The sequence below is a fragment of the Patagioenas fasciata genome, chromosome 6 (assembly GCF_037038585.1).
Source record: "Patagioenas fasciata isolate bPatFas1 chromosome 6, bPatFas1.hap1, whole genome shotgun sequence".
NCBI classification, from domain to species: domain Eukaryota; kingdom Metazoa; phylum Chordata; class Aves; order Columbiformes; family Columbidae; genus Patagioenas; species Patagioenas fasciata.
In genome coordinates, this window is record NC_092525.1 from 27,169,539 (window position 1) to 27,186,906 (window position 17,368).

General features: G+C 38.2%; 1 protein-coding gene across 3 annotated transcripts in view; it reads right to left on the reverse strand.

Moving 5' to 3' along the window:
• The window catches only part of STXBP3 (syntaxin binding protein 3), a 23,141-nt gene extending 6,199 nt beyond the window's left edge, over window positions 1–16,942 (reverse strand). The window contains exons 1-11 of one of the 3 annotated variants that reach the window (XM_071810343.1): window positions 16,876–16,942; window positions 12,351–12,400; window positions 11,548–11,629; window positions 9,157–9,233; window positions 8,051–8,129; window positions 6,567–6,667; window positions 4,410–4,564; window positions 3,449–3,539; window positions 2,348–2,472; window positions 792–896; window positions 186–243 (exon numbers count right to left, since the gene is read on the reverse strand). In XM_071810343.1, coding sequence (XP_071666444.1) covers window positions 186–243; window positions 792–896; window positions 2,348–2,472; window positions 3,449–3,539; window positions 4,410–4,564; window positions 6,567–6,667; window positions 8,051–8,129; window positions 9,157–9,233; window positions 11,548–11,590 — 834 coding nt within the window. In that variant the 5' untranslated portion in view covers window positions 11,591–11,629; window positions 12,351–12,400; window positions 16,876–16,942. Of the gene's footprint in view, window positions 1–185; window positions 244–791; window positions 897–2,347; window positions 2,473–3,448; window positions 3,540–4,409; window positions 4,565–6,566; window positions 6,668–8,050; window positions 8,130–9,156; window positions 9,234–11,547; window positions 11,630–12,350; window positions 12,401–16,560; window positions 16,775–16,807 lie in introns of those variants that run through there. The other 2 variants (XM_065842171.2, XM_071810342.1) reach the window with 2 other exon arrangements.
• Between the last annotated feature and the right edge of the window lie 426 nt (window positions 16,943–17,368).

The following is a 17,368-nucleotide window of genomic DNA, read 5'->3' on the forward strand; positions in this document are numbered from 1 at the left end:
TTTTTCCACCCTCAATATCTGACATACTAATTTTCTTTCCTATTGCAGCCTTGCCTTTTTCCCCCCCCAAAAAATGCCATTGAGATAAGCCTCAATTTCTGTAATAGGTCCATAAATTACATAGCTATGACCAGCTGAAAATAATTAAATTACCAGGAAAAACAACAATATATTAAACAACTTACTTTTCCTTCTGTTGCCTTTTTTTTTGATGCAACTTCTTTCAAAAGTTTCGGTATTTCCCTGAAAAAAGCAAAGGAAAGTCATCAAATGCAACAGTACCATGGTTCTTACAGCCTTTTTTTTAAGATCTTTACCTAAAAAAGTCTTAAAAGAACTGTGCAACAAGAACTTCTGAATGAAAGTAAAACCTTCAAATACACGTCTCCTTCACAGAAGATAGCTTTTTGACACAGAAAACCAAAATTAAACATTCTGCTTATGATATCTGCATAATGTCCTTTGAGGCAATAACTTGCTAGTACTGCATGCAAAATAATCCCTCAGATTTAAAAGATTGAAGATATTTCCCAGGAAATCCTTTTATTTCCATTTTCCTCAAGAACTGCAATTAATCTAAGTAAACTGCATGCCTCTGTAAACCCTGTATTTTTGAAATGGTTTTTGTATGTTTTCTTCCCAGCATCAACTATTTAACAAGACGCAGTCTAGACTGCAAGCAAGCTTAATTCCTGCCTGTATTCCTACTTCCTTAACAGTTCAAATGCACTCTCTCTCAAATAAACTTTTATAATTTGCATTTGTGACTAATTTCTTATTTATTCACATACTCTATCACATCTGCAATATGCTTGTGCCGAATCTTCGCCCAGAGCTCCTCGTCTTCCTCCAGAATTGCCTCCTGTTCCTTCCCAGCAGGTCCTTCTGATTTGTATCTTCCAAGAGAAAATTCAGACAGCTGTTTTGTTTGTGATTTGTTTTTACCCCCCTCATTCTCATAACTCGTTAAAGTATTAATTGTTGTGGTTTCATCAACATATATGGTAACTGCAGTAACAAACAGGTTTTCCTTTATAAGCCAAGCTATTGCCCAGTACAACGTGATCGGTAAAATCCTTAAATTATATCTTTGAACACAAAAGAAGCAGATTAATTTTAGAATGACTCTTTGGGCAGTAGCTTCTGGACACTCTCCTAAATCAACAGTAACCAGAATTTCAATCATATATTACATGCACTTCACTCTTCAGCTTCCCATGTCAACATCCCTGTAACTTCAAATCCAAGCTCTGCACAGAGTAATACACCTTGAGTTTGCAAAGTGCAGCTTTTTGTATCTGCTATACGACATTTTGCTACTCTGAGGGAAAATGAAGTCCCATTCACCCACAAAATAGACTAATTATGACAAACTACTTCACATATACAAGAAACACGCTTCACAGTACTACAGACAAGCTATTACTTTTCTACAAACAGAAATAAACTTATAAAGCAAGATAACAATCACACATTTACAGAAACTCACACAGTATATATGCCCAGAAAGCAGAAAAATAAAAAATTACAGGATTAATTGTGACAGTCAGATCACGACCACCTAGAAAACATACTCTGCTACATTTTCATCCCAGCAAACTTCAGATTCACAGAATTCTACATCTTCTATGAAAATATTCGCTCAGTGTTTCTGGCAGAGAAGATATGCATTCCTGTTTGCATAACTAAACAAGGAGGCAATCAGGTCTCACTTGCTGTTGTGTGTCATCAGAAAGCAAAATCTTCCCACAATCATTGGTGTCAGAACAATCCAACAGCAAAATATGTACCTTACGCAAAACAACATATCACTGTCCCAAATAGCAATACTATAATGCTTATAAACTGAATACGGCTTACCTAAGTGTGCATTTCAGATGGAAACATGTAAATTTTAGCATCTACACAAATTACATGACTGGAGGTCTAAAAGTGAGCATTCCTCAAAAAAAGCAACTAAGCTTCTTCTCAGTATTTGATTACTGGTCTTGTTTGCCTTTTTAGGCCAAAAAGGCTGAGACTATGAAAGAAAAGGTAAAGAATCTGAACACATACTACCAAGGTTTTGCTTCAAGTCTAGTACAAAGTCCTTTGTTTTTTTTAAAAAAAAATGCAATTTGTTACTCAAACCTTCAAAAAAATGCTAATTAGATCCCACCTAACCTCAGCTAAATGAGGAAGTTAACAAAAAGATGAAGTTATAAATCCAAGAGGAAAGACTAATATGTGAAGGAACTCTTATGTAATACAAGCAGCTAGTATTGCTATGGTGCAATTCAACTAAACAATTCCATAGATTTTTATAATCAAGAATACAGAGTTTAGATTTTTTTGAAGAAATACTTGCTTGTAAGTATCATTTTCAATTGGTAACAGATCATATGCCATTGCCTGGAAGGTGAGTTCATGAAGTACAGTTGATACCGGGTCAAATCCACGATCAATTATTATTAGTTGGGAGTGGGTTTTAGCCTAGAAAACCATAAAATAAATGTAAAGATATTCAGTACAAAGTTAGCATGTTAAATTTATAGTAAGTTACAGCACTGCAGACATTTTTAGAAACTGAAAAACTTTGAAGTGTGGTCCAAGTGCTTATCAACATAAATAGAAATAAACGTTTAAATGATAATCAGAACAAAGTGGGTTTAACTACTAATTTTAAGGTAATGCTCTTAGCCCATTGCAATGCATTCAGTAACCTCACCTAATGAGGGAAAACAACAACACACAACAAAAAACCACTCACACAATAACAAACCATAAAAAAAGGCCTCCTGCTGTCTTTCCACAAATAAGTGTATTGTTTGCATTCAGAGCAGATTATCTAGACTGTGCTGCAATACAGAAAAAAAAAATAATCTCTCAACACTCAACTGAAAGTTTCGCTTTGAGGTTTAGCAGAATAGCAGCAGCATCAGGTACATTTATTTCTCTAGCAGAATGGAATGTCACCAAGTCAGAGGGTTTACCCCATACTTTGGTGTTTAGGCACCAGCCCTAATCTGTAGTGACAGATCAGAAACATTATTTATGTGAAAAGCTGTATCTTTGTGGACAATAAATCCCTTAACAGGAGTTCAATTCTGTAGTGAAGTCCCTTCTACAAACAGCCCTATGGAAAGTGACGTTCAAACAAAAGTTATCCACTTTTCTTCAGGTTTGTATCATTCCCTACATTATCATAGGGCAAATTTTTCAAGTACAACTAATTTGAACATACAAATTACATTTGTTTACGTACAGACTTACTGTATCAGTTACTACCTCTATGTTGCTTTCATACACAAAAACAACTAAATGGCAACTCCTTGCCTTTATTAATAAATAAAATCTGGTTTTGTAGAACATATTGTCAAAACGTGTTCCAAAGATCTTTTCTCAGACCTACAAAAAAAACAAACAAAAACAACCAACCAACACCCCATATTTTTAGTTCGCTTTCTACCTTTATTTGGCTTCTCTCATCAGTTTTGTAGTAGTTTTCAAGATGTTTTTCAACAAGCTGTGCAAGTTTGCTGGCTCTATCAGATGGTCCACTGGGAAAAAAAGAAACATGCAAAAATAACATATAATTCTTCATCTTAACACTAAAATGCTACCTTTAAAATAGAAAGAACTCCCTAGATTGATCCTCTGGTTTCACAAGCAGTTTTTGAACTCCGTTCTAAGTATTTCGAATATATTTTCACTCTTACATTATGATTCCACTCTTTGAATGCTTCAGGTATGTCACACAGTTGAAACAGCTTCAGCCAAAAGACTGACAATAGCTGGCATATGGCCCAGCACCTAAAATTCTCACTTAGAGGTGGAAAACAAGAAAGAAAAAAGAAAGAGAAAGAGAAGAAACAGTCAAGCAATTATTTTGTTACCTTTGCAAAGCCTAAGGCACCGTTTCATGTTACACCACAGAACGGCATTCTTGAGCATAATTTTAGATGCCTACTTCGACTTCAAAGATGCTACTCTGTCCTCTCAATCCAAGCTAAGTATTCCCCTCAATATCTCTACTACAAAGAAATCCTGATCCCACCTGCCTCAGCAATTTATTAATTCCTTGATGCCAAGTGGAGCTACAAACCTACCACCAGGAGCAGTTCTGCCACAGGATTATGCACATGCAGTGTATTAGAATGTAGCATGTTAGAGCAGCATCTTACCAACCAAATATGAAACAAGCAGTTCATAATAAAACTGGGTATAAAAAGTACTGTTACACAAATACACAGAAATAATTCACTGCTCTGTCTACACATCACAAATTACTATCATTCCAAATTTCAGAGTTGTGGATTAAAAACAATTACTCCACAATAAACTATGCTGCAGCCTCAAGCTATTACCAAACAATATAGGAAGTCCCAGAAGCAAGAACAACTACACTATATAACACGATTTTGCCCCACCTTTTATATCGTACTCCTGGATTCTCATCTAGTGTAGCACATAAGGTAACAATCTGTTCAGCCATTACTTGCATTACAGCATCCTTATCCTTTGACTTTTCCTGAGTTGGACTATAGCAGCGGTAGAATGCATCTGGGACATTGAGAGTAAATACCTATGCAAAATACAACCAAGAAAAAAAAAAAACAAACGTGGCTTAAATTGTATATTTTTTAAATATCTGGTAAAACAATTGCTAGTATGTTAAACTAAATGCTGTAATAAAGTCACAGACAATATACTTTACCAAAAAACCTAAACCATACTTCAGTACTCTGTCTTGTTGGACGCATCTGCTTCTTGTTCTCCTACTCTCTTCCTCTCTGCCCCATGAAAATTACCATTTTTCAAGTTGCTTCCTGTCCATACAGATGGATGGCCCCGAGATATGCAGCACTAAATACCATCCAGTGTCTCATACAGAGCCATACAATGCAATATCAGAATGATCACTGAAGGTGTCAAGTTTAGAACAGAGTTTTACATATCATAGTTATTTATTATATGAAACTTTTCCATCCAAGAATTTTAATTCTTTAAATGCATTAAACCTTGATTAAAAAATGTTTAGTACTACATAGAAGGAAAATCTTTTTCAACAGTTTAGTAAATGGAATGCAAACATGGAAACAATCCAATTGTCAGTAAATGGATTTTCTCCAGCTTCAGATGGACTCTAACTACACAGCCAAAGAACATCCATCCAGATAAAGATGTTTGTTTCATTCGAGTAGATAATCACTTAGACTTTGCCCAGAGCTCAGTCTGATTATTTGCTCTTATCGTTCAGGAAGCAGGCCCAGGGATTTTAAAGTAAGAAAATCCAGTTAACATTCTCTGTTCCTTTGCTGAGGATTCAAAACGTTCTCACAACCCAAAATACCGAGAACACAAAACTAAATAAAAAACAAGAGACAAAATGCTGCTTCTTTTCCAACTACAGAAAAGGAGTTCCAGTTTCTGCTTTCATGGTAAGTCCTCCAGAGAACCAGGACAGCTAAATTTTTTTATGCCTTATTTGGTAGAGGAAGTTACAAAACTTTTTCTTAAGATCAGCTTTAGCAGGATACCCAAAAACAGTTTGAAACAAAGCTTGGGAACATCAACACCATTGGAAAACATACAAAACAGCACACTGATTATTCTCTGATGGCTGCTTGATCTAAATAATAAAACCCCTTTATAGGGGTCTTCAAACCAGGAAACTGCATCACAGTAAGACATGGATAGCAGCAACCTCTACTATAGTCACCTGCCACTTGGTATACATAAGAGTTCTGACCTTTGATATGTTTATAAGGTTTGAAGAATACAGGAAAGATCCATGGGAAACATTCATGGTTAGTTCTACAACTCCCAGCAGTTGACAGGGTTTGGCAACTTCACTGTATTAGTGAGTATGAGAGTACATTTCAGCCTTCTCTGTCTGATGAAGTGCATGAGTGACAAATTATTTGGCAAGACAACACACACTGTGTGGTTTCACATGGAAACCACTCATTGGTTTCCACTGGAGGTCTCAAATTTTTAATTGAGAAAAAAAACATGGATTTCCATGTTTTCTTCTCAACAAAGGAAAGTTTGCCAAGTTAGGTTTTCCTTTTTATTTTGTGAGGTTTTGGTTCCCCTTTCCTGCAGTTCTCTTCATCCATTGCCTCTCCTCTTCTGATTTTCACCAAGTAGTTAGTTCTACTTGTTCCTATTCTATGTACCACCCTACCTAGTCAGTCAAAATAACACCTCAGTATAAGCAATAACAAACATTACTGCTTACTAAAGACAAACCAGAATACTATCCTCCTCTCAGAAACAGAGTCCTTCTGTAACCTCTCTACTGCAACAGACTCCAAGTCTTACAAAGAGGTCAAATGCAAACAGTAAACATTTGAGTACAACTGCATGTGTTTTCATTTGAAAAAACATAAGCAAGTACCAGAAATATGCTAAAACAGCAATAGGTGTCACATACAGTTTGCCGTTAAAAAAAAATAAAATAAAAAACCCACACAACCCCCACACACCTACATTCCAATTAACTGATTTCTAGCAGGTCAACAACACTTGAAAATAATCCTCCAGACTACTTTTCTGCTGTTGAAAGAAAGAATGAAACTTACCTGAGACTCATATGGGAAGAAGGAAATGTTGATCTCCTTACATCTCCTTATTGATTTTGCACAAGATGACTTAATTTTATTAAAGAGGTTGTCAGGACAAACTAGGAACAAAAAAAGATTCTAAGCATAAACCATTTGTGTGTATTCCAGCTGTTAACTCACTTAACAAGCTTACAGTATTACAGAGAGACAATTCTAAATTAAGAACCAATTAACAGTAACAAAAAAGTTGCCAAATATTCCTAAAGTGAAAAAGAAGGTGTAATCAATATTTTGTGTTTGAGCTCTCTTTCAAGAAACAACACTGGTCATTTTTTACTAGCTTTTGGCAAGCAAAGCTGTAGAACACTGATTAGCAGTCTGCAGGAGTAAAGACTATTGATTTTATCAAAGAAAAAGTTTCTACTACTTCTTTTCTTATAGGAGACAGAAAACATTTCCCAAGCTACAAAAAGGTTAAGAGCAGAAACAATGTGTACATATCAAACAGTAAAACACAGAACTATGGAATTTATAATTACAGATCTCAAATATGTTCCATTACACTTACAGGCTACTATGGATCCTAGTCTAGAAACTGAATTAGAGGAATATTTGTATTACATTAATACTACACAGACTTGGAAGTGACAGAGCTATTTCTCTAACTCCTCTCAGCGTGAAAAGTTTTGGCAATTACTCAACCTGAAAGCTCACACACTTGCAATAAAGGAACAAACAGCGAGATAGCAGTATTTTTCCAGAACAGGAATTGCTGCATAAGCATAAAATGAAACAAGAAACCAAGAGGTTTTGGTAGTAATTTGATAACTGCTTTGAGAACAGAGTAGCAGATACACACCATCCTCAGACAAGCAGAGACAGCCACAACTCCATCTCTGCCTTCAGCAACATGTCTGAGGTTTTTTGTTTTCCCTTCTTTACACACCATTTTAGTCACACTGAGTGAGACTGCAGAGGAACATGCAGTCACATCGACCCCAATTGCATTAATTGTCTCTGCTTTGCAATTTAAATGGTGCATGCAAGGGTTAAGTAGGCACCTTCTTTGGGGTCATGAGAAAAAGCTGGCTCACAAGTCTGAAGAAACTACTTAAAATAACAAAACATTGTTCTTGCAGCAAATTCTCATGTATTTATACTTTTAGTACAATTTTGTTTATAGAAGATATATAGTTTTAAGTGAATTGTCTTCCTCCACATTCTCCAACATAGACTAGAATACTTTAAAATAAAACTAGATTACCTCAATTAAAAGCTGAGGTGGGGAAGAATTAACATTGGTAATTGTAATTGTGAATTGTGAGCCACACAGCACAGTGACCACGTCCTAACAACCCAAATATGGTTAACTACTTGAGTCTCAAATCTTATCTGAAGAAACAGGACCCCAAAATTTTCACATACTAAATTACAGGAAAGTAGAAAAGCTTACTCATTTACATATATGAAGTTATCAAACTACAACGCAAAAGGTTACTCACAGTCAGTGAAATACACATATGCTGCTTTGTATCTGCTGGATGATTTGGTGATGAAGTCATCAATAAGTCCATCTACAGACTTATGGGGATAGGAAAAACAGGAGGAAAAAAATTATTACAGTGTTTTGCCTTTCCTCACATACCAGACAAAACTTCTCCCTCCTCTCCTCCTGCCTTGTTAACTACCCAGTTCCACTTAGGAATACTGCAAATCAACATATAAGAAAACACTTAAGTAGAAGACTCTTAATTCCAGACCAAGAATAACAGAACCACAAAATGTTCCAAGTTGGAAGGTACCCACAAGGACCATTGAGTCCAATTCCTGTCCCTGCATAAGACAACCCCAAGATTCACACCATGTGTCTGAGGGCGTTGTCCAATAGTTTCTTGAACACTGTCAGGCTTGGGGCCGTGACACCTCCCTGGGGAGCCTGTTCCAGTGCTCCAGCACCCTCTGGGTGAAGAACCTTTTCCTAATGTCCAACCTGAACCTCCCCTGGCACATCTTCCTGCCATTCCCTTGGTCTCTATAACTGATCACCAGAGAAGAGATCAGCATCTGCCCCTTCTCCACCCCTTGTGAGGAAGCTGTAGCCACCATGAGGTCTCCCCTCAGTCTCCTCTTCCCCAGGCTGAACACACCAAGCGACTTCAAACAATTACAGAAGGGCACCCATGCACCAAGACCACTTTAGGAAGCACACAAAGCAAGACATTTGCATCACTTTCCACCTACAACACCGCTGAGATTTATTAGCTCAAGAATTTTTAGGAAATAACAGTAATCTCTTATTAGAACAAATACTTTGAATTCTATTGTTCAAGGTATCATCATTATTCGATACAACTTTTTCAGTGAGGTTACTAATACCTAAGCAACGAAACAGTGCCTCCATTAATCAAAAGGTAAACATTTGCAACATACTCTGTGGTGACATTGAATTGTCTTTTCATTACAGAAAATTAAGCATCACACGAAGGATTATCACAGAAAATGCAAAGTTAAGTACCACATAGTTGTACAAAGTAAATAAATATTATTTTAAAATAAGAATGCTTTTTCAGCCTAAATGATCTTGCTACACTTCCTTTAAAATACTAACCTTTTTAGTGGGAGTTATGAAATATATTGCTTTCATGTGTGGGACAGGCTCACGAGTTTTATACACGTTCTCCACCACTATAAAGTAAGAAATATTACATAATTATAATTAAGAGCTTTGTGCATGCGTAAGGAAAGCACCACACTTATTTTAGTAGAGGTGATAAAAATAAAACAATACCAATCAAGTTGTCCACAAAATTAGTTACAAGGAAATACCTTCTGCCAAGAGAGCTTTGATTTTTTGTTTATTATTTTAAATACAGCAAGTTATCACAAGACTTCTTCAACCCTCAGTATAACATGAACTCAATTTGTAGGACTCATTTTTTCCTGGCTACTCTACACAAGCAGAGTTTACCCTCACCCAGAAAGGGCTGGCAATATAAACACGTTCAAACCGCAGGGCCCAGTACAAACTACCACGCAAAAGAACTGCCTCAGCAAGATTGTTTTTTCTTCAGCACATTGAAGGAGAGGGAGAATAAAACTATGCAGAGTATCAGTTTGGACTAGAGCCTCTTCTGTTCTTTGTTTGCCTATTTCCTGTTCACTTACTCTGTTTCAGTATAATTGCAGGCATAAATTAGGTGTTTTCAGCAAATCAGCTTCGCTCAATTCTTGGTTTTCTTTGTTTAATCAAGTCATTACTATATAGTGTTGCAGCATACTCACTCGAGAATGCAGAGAGATTAGTGTTGCTCAGTAATTTTAAGGGAGAGGAACAAGGGAAGTAAGTAACATCAGACATCTGAATGTGGAAAGACACGTTATTTTCAGTAGTGAATTCACTGAAAATAAAAGATTTCTTATTGATGAACAGGATACCTGCTCACTGGAAGTATCTCACAAAGGATAAGTAGTACTTCTTATAATTAAAAATATACTGCAAAAAATGAAATGTATACAGCTTTGCTATTAGACTCCCAGAAAGACCACGTTACACTGAGTAGCTGGAATAAGATCTTTCTACTTGTGGAAAAATAAGTCTAAGTAATGCTCTCTTACAAAATTGTTTCTAACAAACTAAACCTAAAACTAAGTAAAAACCAGATAATTTGTATTTCGTGTGTTCACTTCCATTTCAAAAACAGGCAGGAAAAAGTTCAGCAGGATGATACACTAATAAACATTACAGAAAGGTCAATCATAAAAAGCAACTTTGAAAAGTGTTTTATAATAGGAAAAACATCCTTTTTTAAGTTGTAGGGAAGAAAAGGTCATAAAACTTACTAGAAAAAAAATACTTAAAAAAAAAATACATTCAGAAAAGCAAGGTCTTATCTAAACAGGTGCACTGCATAACTGAGATCTCTCACAATCCATCTATTATTCACTTTCGACAGTGGCCAACATCAAGGTACATGAGAGAAAATACAACAGATGATAAACTCCGCTCCAATAGAAACTACTCCCAAACTGTTTGGGAAAGTGACATTCTAATTACTGTTAAGGTTGCTTATGGGTTTATTCTAGTGAAAGTAATCACTGACATAATTTAGTTTCAAGGTTGTGTGGGGGTTTTGTTGTTAGTGGTGGTTTTGTGGCTTTGTTTTAGATTTTGTTTTGGTGTTGTTTTTTTTTTTTTTTTTTATTACAGAAAGCTCTCATCTTGAGAAGAGGCTGAACTACACCTGCACAACACAAAACTCAAATTTAAATTCTTGCCTCTATCACATCCACTTGCTTGCAAACATCTCTCATGAGTTTGTCAATTATTGTCTCCTCATTTTGTCTTCAGTACAAAGTTTCTCTGCCCTTGTATCCTAACTCTACTGTTCAGGAGCCTAAATGAATTCAAAGCAGCAGATATCACCTATTTACAGAATATTTGGAAAAAATGCAGACAGGAATTTGCCTGTTCTCGTATGTTTTACTAATATTTGCTTAATTCTTGACTGAGCTCCTGTTTAACATCCTCTTCAACTGACAGATAATACCCTTAATGAAAAAAAAAACCCACAACTGTGACAGATAACTTTCTCACTAACCCCCATCCTGCACATTAGCAAACACACACCCATCCCCCAAAAATACCCCACAAAACAAAAAAAATACAAACCAAACAAACAAAAACAAAAAATACAAGCACAAAACCAACAGAAACACACCAAAACCAAGTTGCAGTGATCTTTACTAAAAAGACTTTTAAAAGAGTTTTAGCTTCTAGTCAGAGAAACGTTGGATTTTTCATTAAATAAAAAAGAAACCACCCACATAAACACCACAGTTGGATAATTACTGTACCAGCAAGAAATGCTGCTAGTCTAATATCCCACAGCTACTCATGTTCACCAACCAAACTAAGAATTTGTTGCAAGGGTACCATCAATTTTATTCTCTTTTTCTCATAAAGATATTGCCATCTATATATTAAAAGAACTATGCTTACCTGTGATACCCTCTGCCAGTAGATCGGTCATTCTGCAGCACATTGACAGTAGTTTAGTAGTGTAATCATCTAAAAGAATTACCTAAATATATATAAAAAAAAAAGTTTTCAGATAAGTTAATTGGCTACAGTAAACCCATGTTATTTCGTTAACAACCCATCATGGAAATTTGAAGCTGAAATCCATTTCTTTTCATCACCCACATATAGCAACTTTGCAGTGGGAAATTAATCTCAAACAGCACCAGAAGGCTGCTTCCTACATTCAGGATTTCAAAAAGATGAGCTCCATCTTAAATAAGTAGCTTGTCCCCACTACTACTACTAGAAAGTATTTGAAAACTTTCACACAAGCTTTTTGAATTTCTGCTAATTTACCCCATTGCTTGTTTAAGTATAACTGTACTTATTCTAAAACTGTTTCACAGCTTAAGTGGCTCCAACAGGTATCATACTGCTAAATCCTGCCCCACACGTATTAAACAGCAGTATAATTTTTTAAATTAATCAAATATAAGTCTTTTGAAAGTAAAGTGAGGAAAACAGATTTTTTTTTTTCAAAACTTAGAGAATAATTGAGACAACTAACCATTTGTCCTTCCTAGGCAAGCCCTTAGATTTTTCATTATGTATTATACAGAGATCTGAGTTAGCAGAACTAAAAAGCATTACTTGAATAGAAAACAACTTTAAATGAAAGTGCAATCCATTATATGATACTTATTTGTTGTATACTCAGCAATACCGACTACTCGTTCAAGTGATTCTATCATTCTTACAAAAATTACTTAAAAACTACATACCTTCCATTCTTCTTCTTCCCTGCAGTCATCAAATACTAGTGATTTTAGCTCTGTAAGAAGAAACACAGTTTACCAGTTACAGGAACCAAGCTGTTACAAAAACATAAGTCACCTATTTAGTCTCATATGTTTAGAGACCTAAAAAAACCACAAACAAACAATCCACCTCTGGAGAATTCTGGACCAAACACTGTACCTGCCTGTTTCAGAAAGATGTAGCTAAGGTTTTCATTTTGCTAATAATAAACAACTTCATAAAGATCAGTCTGAATGACCACAAGCCTGTAAAAGTTTCACTTTGTTTCCGTTTTTGTTGTCAACTCCTTCACTAAATGGATTGTGCACATGCAAAAAGAATTAAGCTACTCTAAGATAAGGCAGCTGGACCAACACATTCACAAACAGACGTATTTTAAAATATATGCTAACTTCAGATATCCTTGTTCTTCCTGTAGAATTCCAGCATAAGGCTAAGAAAATACCAATTCTTTCAAAAACTGAGAGTTATCTTAAGGTACACATTATCTTGTCCTGCTATAGCAACTCTGGAAGAAACATCAATTAAAAAGCTTGTACAGGATTCAGCAATAGAAGTCAGCCTCTGGTTATGACCCACAGCTTTTCAAGACCATCAGAACTGAGCTGGAACTTTCAGCAGTGGTGTCACCAGACTAATGCAGGTTTGATCTCACAGCAGTGGTATGTATTAATTAGAAGTCTGTTTAAAACCTGGTGTTTATAAGCACGGGAATAAAGAGGTCTGATTATTCTGTTCCCTTTTGCCAGAGAAAATAATTTTAGATTAAGCTAATGACTGCTGCCATCTATTAAAATAACTGGACCTTTTTCCCAAATGAAAAAAAGGAAAACAACAGCAACAGAAGCCTAAAATACAAATGTGTGAATTCAGCATGCATTTTGTGATAACTGCTAAGTGAAAGAACCATAAGATGTTTCAGAATAGTAGGCATACATACATCAGAAAGTACACCTGTTTCTTCAGTGTTTACAAATATGAACATATTCACTTGTGTCCAAGTCCTTTTGGCATAACACTGTCACAAGATACCCCATCTCTACCCCCAGTTTCCCATGCCTCAGAATTCAGTTTTTCCAGCTGAGCAGCCTACCTGCTCATCCAGCCTTCAAGTCGGTTCAGTTTCACCAATTCTCATAGTTGCATTTTACAAAGACATCCTCCACAGACTCTTTCACAATGACACAGTATATTTTGAAATATGAGTACTTTATGCTTGAGCTTTCCAATACCCTCAAAGTTACTTTTTGCAGCAGTGACATTCTTCATAGCAATTTAAAAATCTTACACTCCATCTAATAAACTGGCAAAACCATTGGTCTGATGTTACTTAAGCAAAAAGCACATGTTTCAAGAGGGATGCAATGGGTATATTTTGTTCATGTCACCAAACAGAACTCAAATTCAGTTCTCCTGAGCCTTTCTCTGCTCACACAACTCCTCAAATCCATTGTCATTCCTCAGACTTGCCTTCAATTCAACATCTCTCCTGTTACACACAATCCACAGTTTTCAACAAATTCTAGGTCTGCTTAGCCTGGGTAGAGACTCCTATGATTTCTGTCTATATGCTCTATAAAATCGCAGAACGTTTCTCACTCCACAGCTGATACCAAGATGTATTTGTTCATAATACTCGAATCCAGGATGTAACGCAAGCACGTTTTTCCTGACGCTTTTATACTGTGTATTTGTTATGTACATTTTTCTAGGTCTGCATACAAAGTGTAAGAACAAATCTTCAGCCTCAAGACAATTTCATTAACCTTCATATTTTCTGATAATACTCTTAGCAAGGAATTAGTCCTTAGCATTACAGAGGTCTTTTTAATAAACTGAATGTCTGAGAGCCTTGTCCAAAAATCTCAAATATATTTTCTCTATAATACTTCTAAGTTACTTGCCTATAAAATAAACCAGAACATAAAAATGCATAATCAAGTTGTGTCTTCAGCTTCATTTCTGTAATTAAAAATAAAAGTCAGCTTTCTCCCATCATTAAAAGAAATTTTATTCCAAGCTAACAGCAGATACAGTGTATTCACCCCCGCAACATTCCAACCACTCTTTGTTTTGTCCTCAGCCTACAGCTGCTTTCACCAAATAACTGACTCGTCCTGGTTTACAGGCTCTCAAAATCATCTCCTTTGTTTCCAGTAAGCATTCTGAATGCTTCAAAAACAGTGAGAAACCCAGGTATGAATAGCACTCCATTTTTACCTAAGCATTCATTTCCTTCTCGCAAATTTCATACCAACCATGCTTCTTAACTACCTTCTCTAATTTTGTCTTAATACATTTAATCAGTTTAAGGCATTTTTCTTCTACTTCCCAAACCAGATAAGAACTACACACAACCCCAATGGGACTGAAGACTGATAAACCCCTGTGTGGAGAGAGGAAAAAAAGAAAAAACACCACACCCCCGCACCACACCTTGACAAAGTTAATGAGCCATTTATAACACACTTCCTGAAGAAAGGACAAAACCAACTTTCACCATAAGCAACTGTTCCGGAAAATAAAGTTGCAGAAATGCTGAACCATTTTTAAAAAATAAATATTCGTGGTGAGGCCAGAATCTTATTAAGCAAGTCTAGAATACATTTTGAAGTTGTAAAAAAAAAAAAAAAAAGAATTCCTTGTGAAAATAAACTTATCTAGACATACACACACAGACGCAGTACGGTATCGTTAATGTTATCATTTTATCCACAGAAGCTACTGCCTCCTAAATACAGGTAGTTTCTCCCACCCCCATGACTGTGAACTTTATGGATAAACTTTCACGAAGGAACCTTTTCACACACTTCTGCCTAGATTCAGTCTAAAATTGCACCTTCTAGAAAGGGCTATCGCCATGGGAAGAAGGGGCTTTAACAGCACCATACCAGAGCACAGGTACAACACTCTGTACACAAAACACAGGTAAAACTTTGTCTATCCACAGAGCAGGAATAAGATACACACTGACAACAACCAGCTACATGAAGCACCAGTATGACAGACACATTATTTTCAGACAAATCAGCCGTAAAAACAAAACAAACATGCTTGCTGAAACATTAGAAAATTGTAGTCTTGGAAAGCCCAAAGTAACTCATCATCTAACGCAGCACTCTTTTCAGAAAAAGAAGAATCCTTTTTAAAAAAGTTTTCAATATCAATATTTTATTATTCACACTTGCTTCACTATCACTCTAATCTTTCTTTCTCACAGTCTTGTCCACACCAGCAACATCATTTGTAGAAGCCCTGATAACGCACTGGTGCTTTTAAGGTCCAACTCTTCTATAAAACACTTCAGGACAAATTGATTGCTTTGCAGTCAAAGGCACAAATCACAACAGAGTAAGATAGGACAAACAAAGCAGCAAAACCAGGGATCTCTAAAGGCAAAGTTTTAAACAAAGGTATCTTAACTCGTGAGCAGGGTACAGATGTCAGCGATCGAGGACTGAACACCACAGAACAGCCTGCTCTCCTCTTTCTCCCGTTTCTGATTCCCAGTGACACAGGCACGCAGACCAGAGCTTGCAAGTGGGAGCAGAGGCGGCAGACGAGAAGGCAGCAGCACCTTCTGATTTCAGTGACTGAGTCACTCACCTGGCCGGGCGGCTCAGGGAGTCACAACTTCAGAACAATTAAGTCTGGTGTGAGGTGGCTACAGTGCCCTTCCCAAAGGTCTACAATACCTGAAATACTATTAGCTCTTCTACTCCACCAAAGCACAGAGCTGTTACAATTTTGTTTTCTGTACCAAACACCAGCAGAACCTGTTCTGAAACACGGCAATAAAAACCCACTGTTCATTTATGAAACTACCAGAGACACCTTCATTTTTTCCTTTCGAAAACCAAGAGAGACAACCAGAGAGCCTGGAGCACTCTCCAAAACTACTGTTTCACAAGCAACAGGGAAATCCCAGAAAAGCTGACTTCAGTTTAACCTCTTAAAGAGCAGGCACACCTGACTACAGTCCACCCTCGTCTCGGAATAAGGCAAAATCGTTTCTATCCAGGTGCTAGCACCGCAGGCGCCCGCGGCAGGGCCGCCTCCCGCCAAGCCGGCAGCCGAACCAGCCGGGGCAGAGCAGCCCCTGCCGCACCTGGGGCTTCCGCAGAGCCCCTGAGCCCGGCCGAGCCCTTCCGCCGCCTCCCGCCCGCGGCAGACCTGGCCGCCTCAGCTCCGACAGGCAGCGTGGCTTCTAACGCGCCTCCAGCCGCGCCAGGAGGGATCGCGGCCCCGTTCCGGGAGCCAAGGGACCCCCAACCCCAAAGCGTCGGACAACGATGAGGTGGCACTTCAGCAACGGCGGCGGCGAGTGCTCCCAGCCGGCCCGCGCCGCCGCCTTTCGAGCTGCTTCAGGCCGCTCCCAGCCCCGGCGGGAAGGAGACGCGGAGCACAACCCCGCACTCACTCTGCCACACCAAGCCCTTCAGCCCCTGCGCGGCCGGCGCCATCTTGATTGCAAACCCCGCCTCGCACCTTCACCGCGCCGCACCCTTCCGCTTCCCCGCCCGCCGCGCCCTCTTCACAGGCGGCGGAGGGCGCTGCCAGCCCCGGAGGTTGGGCGGTATCCCGCCAGCCGTGCCGGCCCCTCAGCCGTGCCCCCTTTCTCTGCCATGATGAGGTCCGATGTTCGCGTAGGGGAAGCGCCCGGTGACTAGGGCTTGTCCCCTGAGGAAAGAGCGTCCGGTTCCTGCTCAGCAGGTGAGCCCAGGAGCCGCCTCCCGAGCCGGCTCCTGGTGCGATGTGAGGAGCAGCCGGGGCTCCGCGAAACCTGCCGCAGTCCCTTGTCCTCTCGGGGTGTAAAACTCTCCTCGCCGCCCTGGCTCCCTCCTAAGAGCCGTCCCCGGGTTCCTGGTCACGTATGCCACCGAAGAAAGCACCATCGGTTCATAGAAAGACACCGTTTCTTGGCGCCTGAAAGTCGTCTGTCAGGAGTTATAATGTGAAGACTGGAAGGCATGTTATCAAA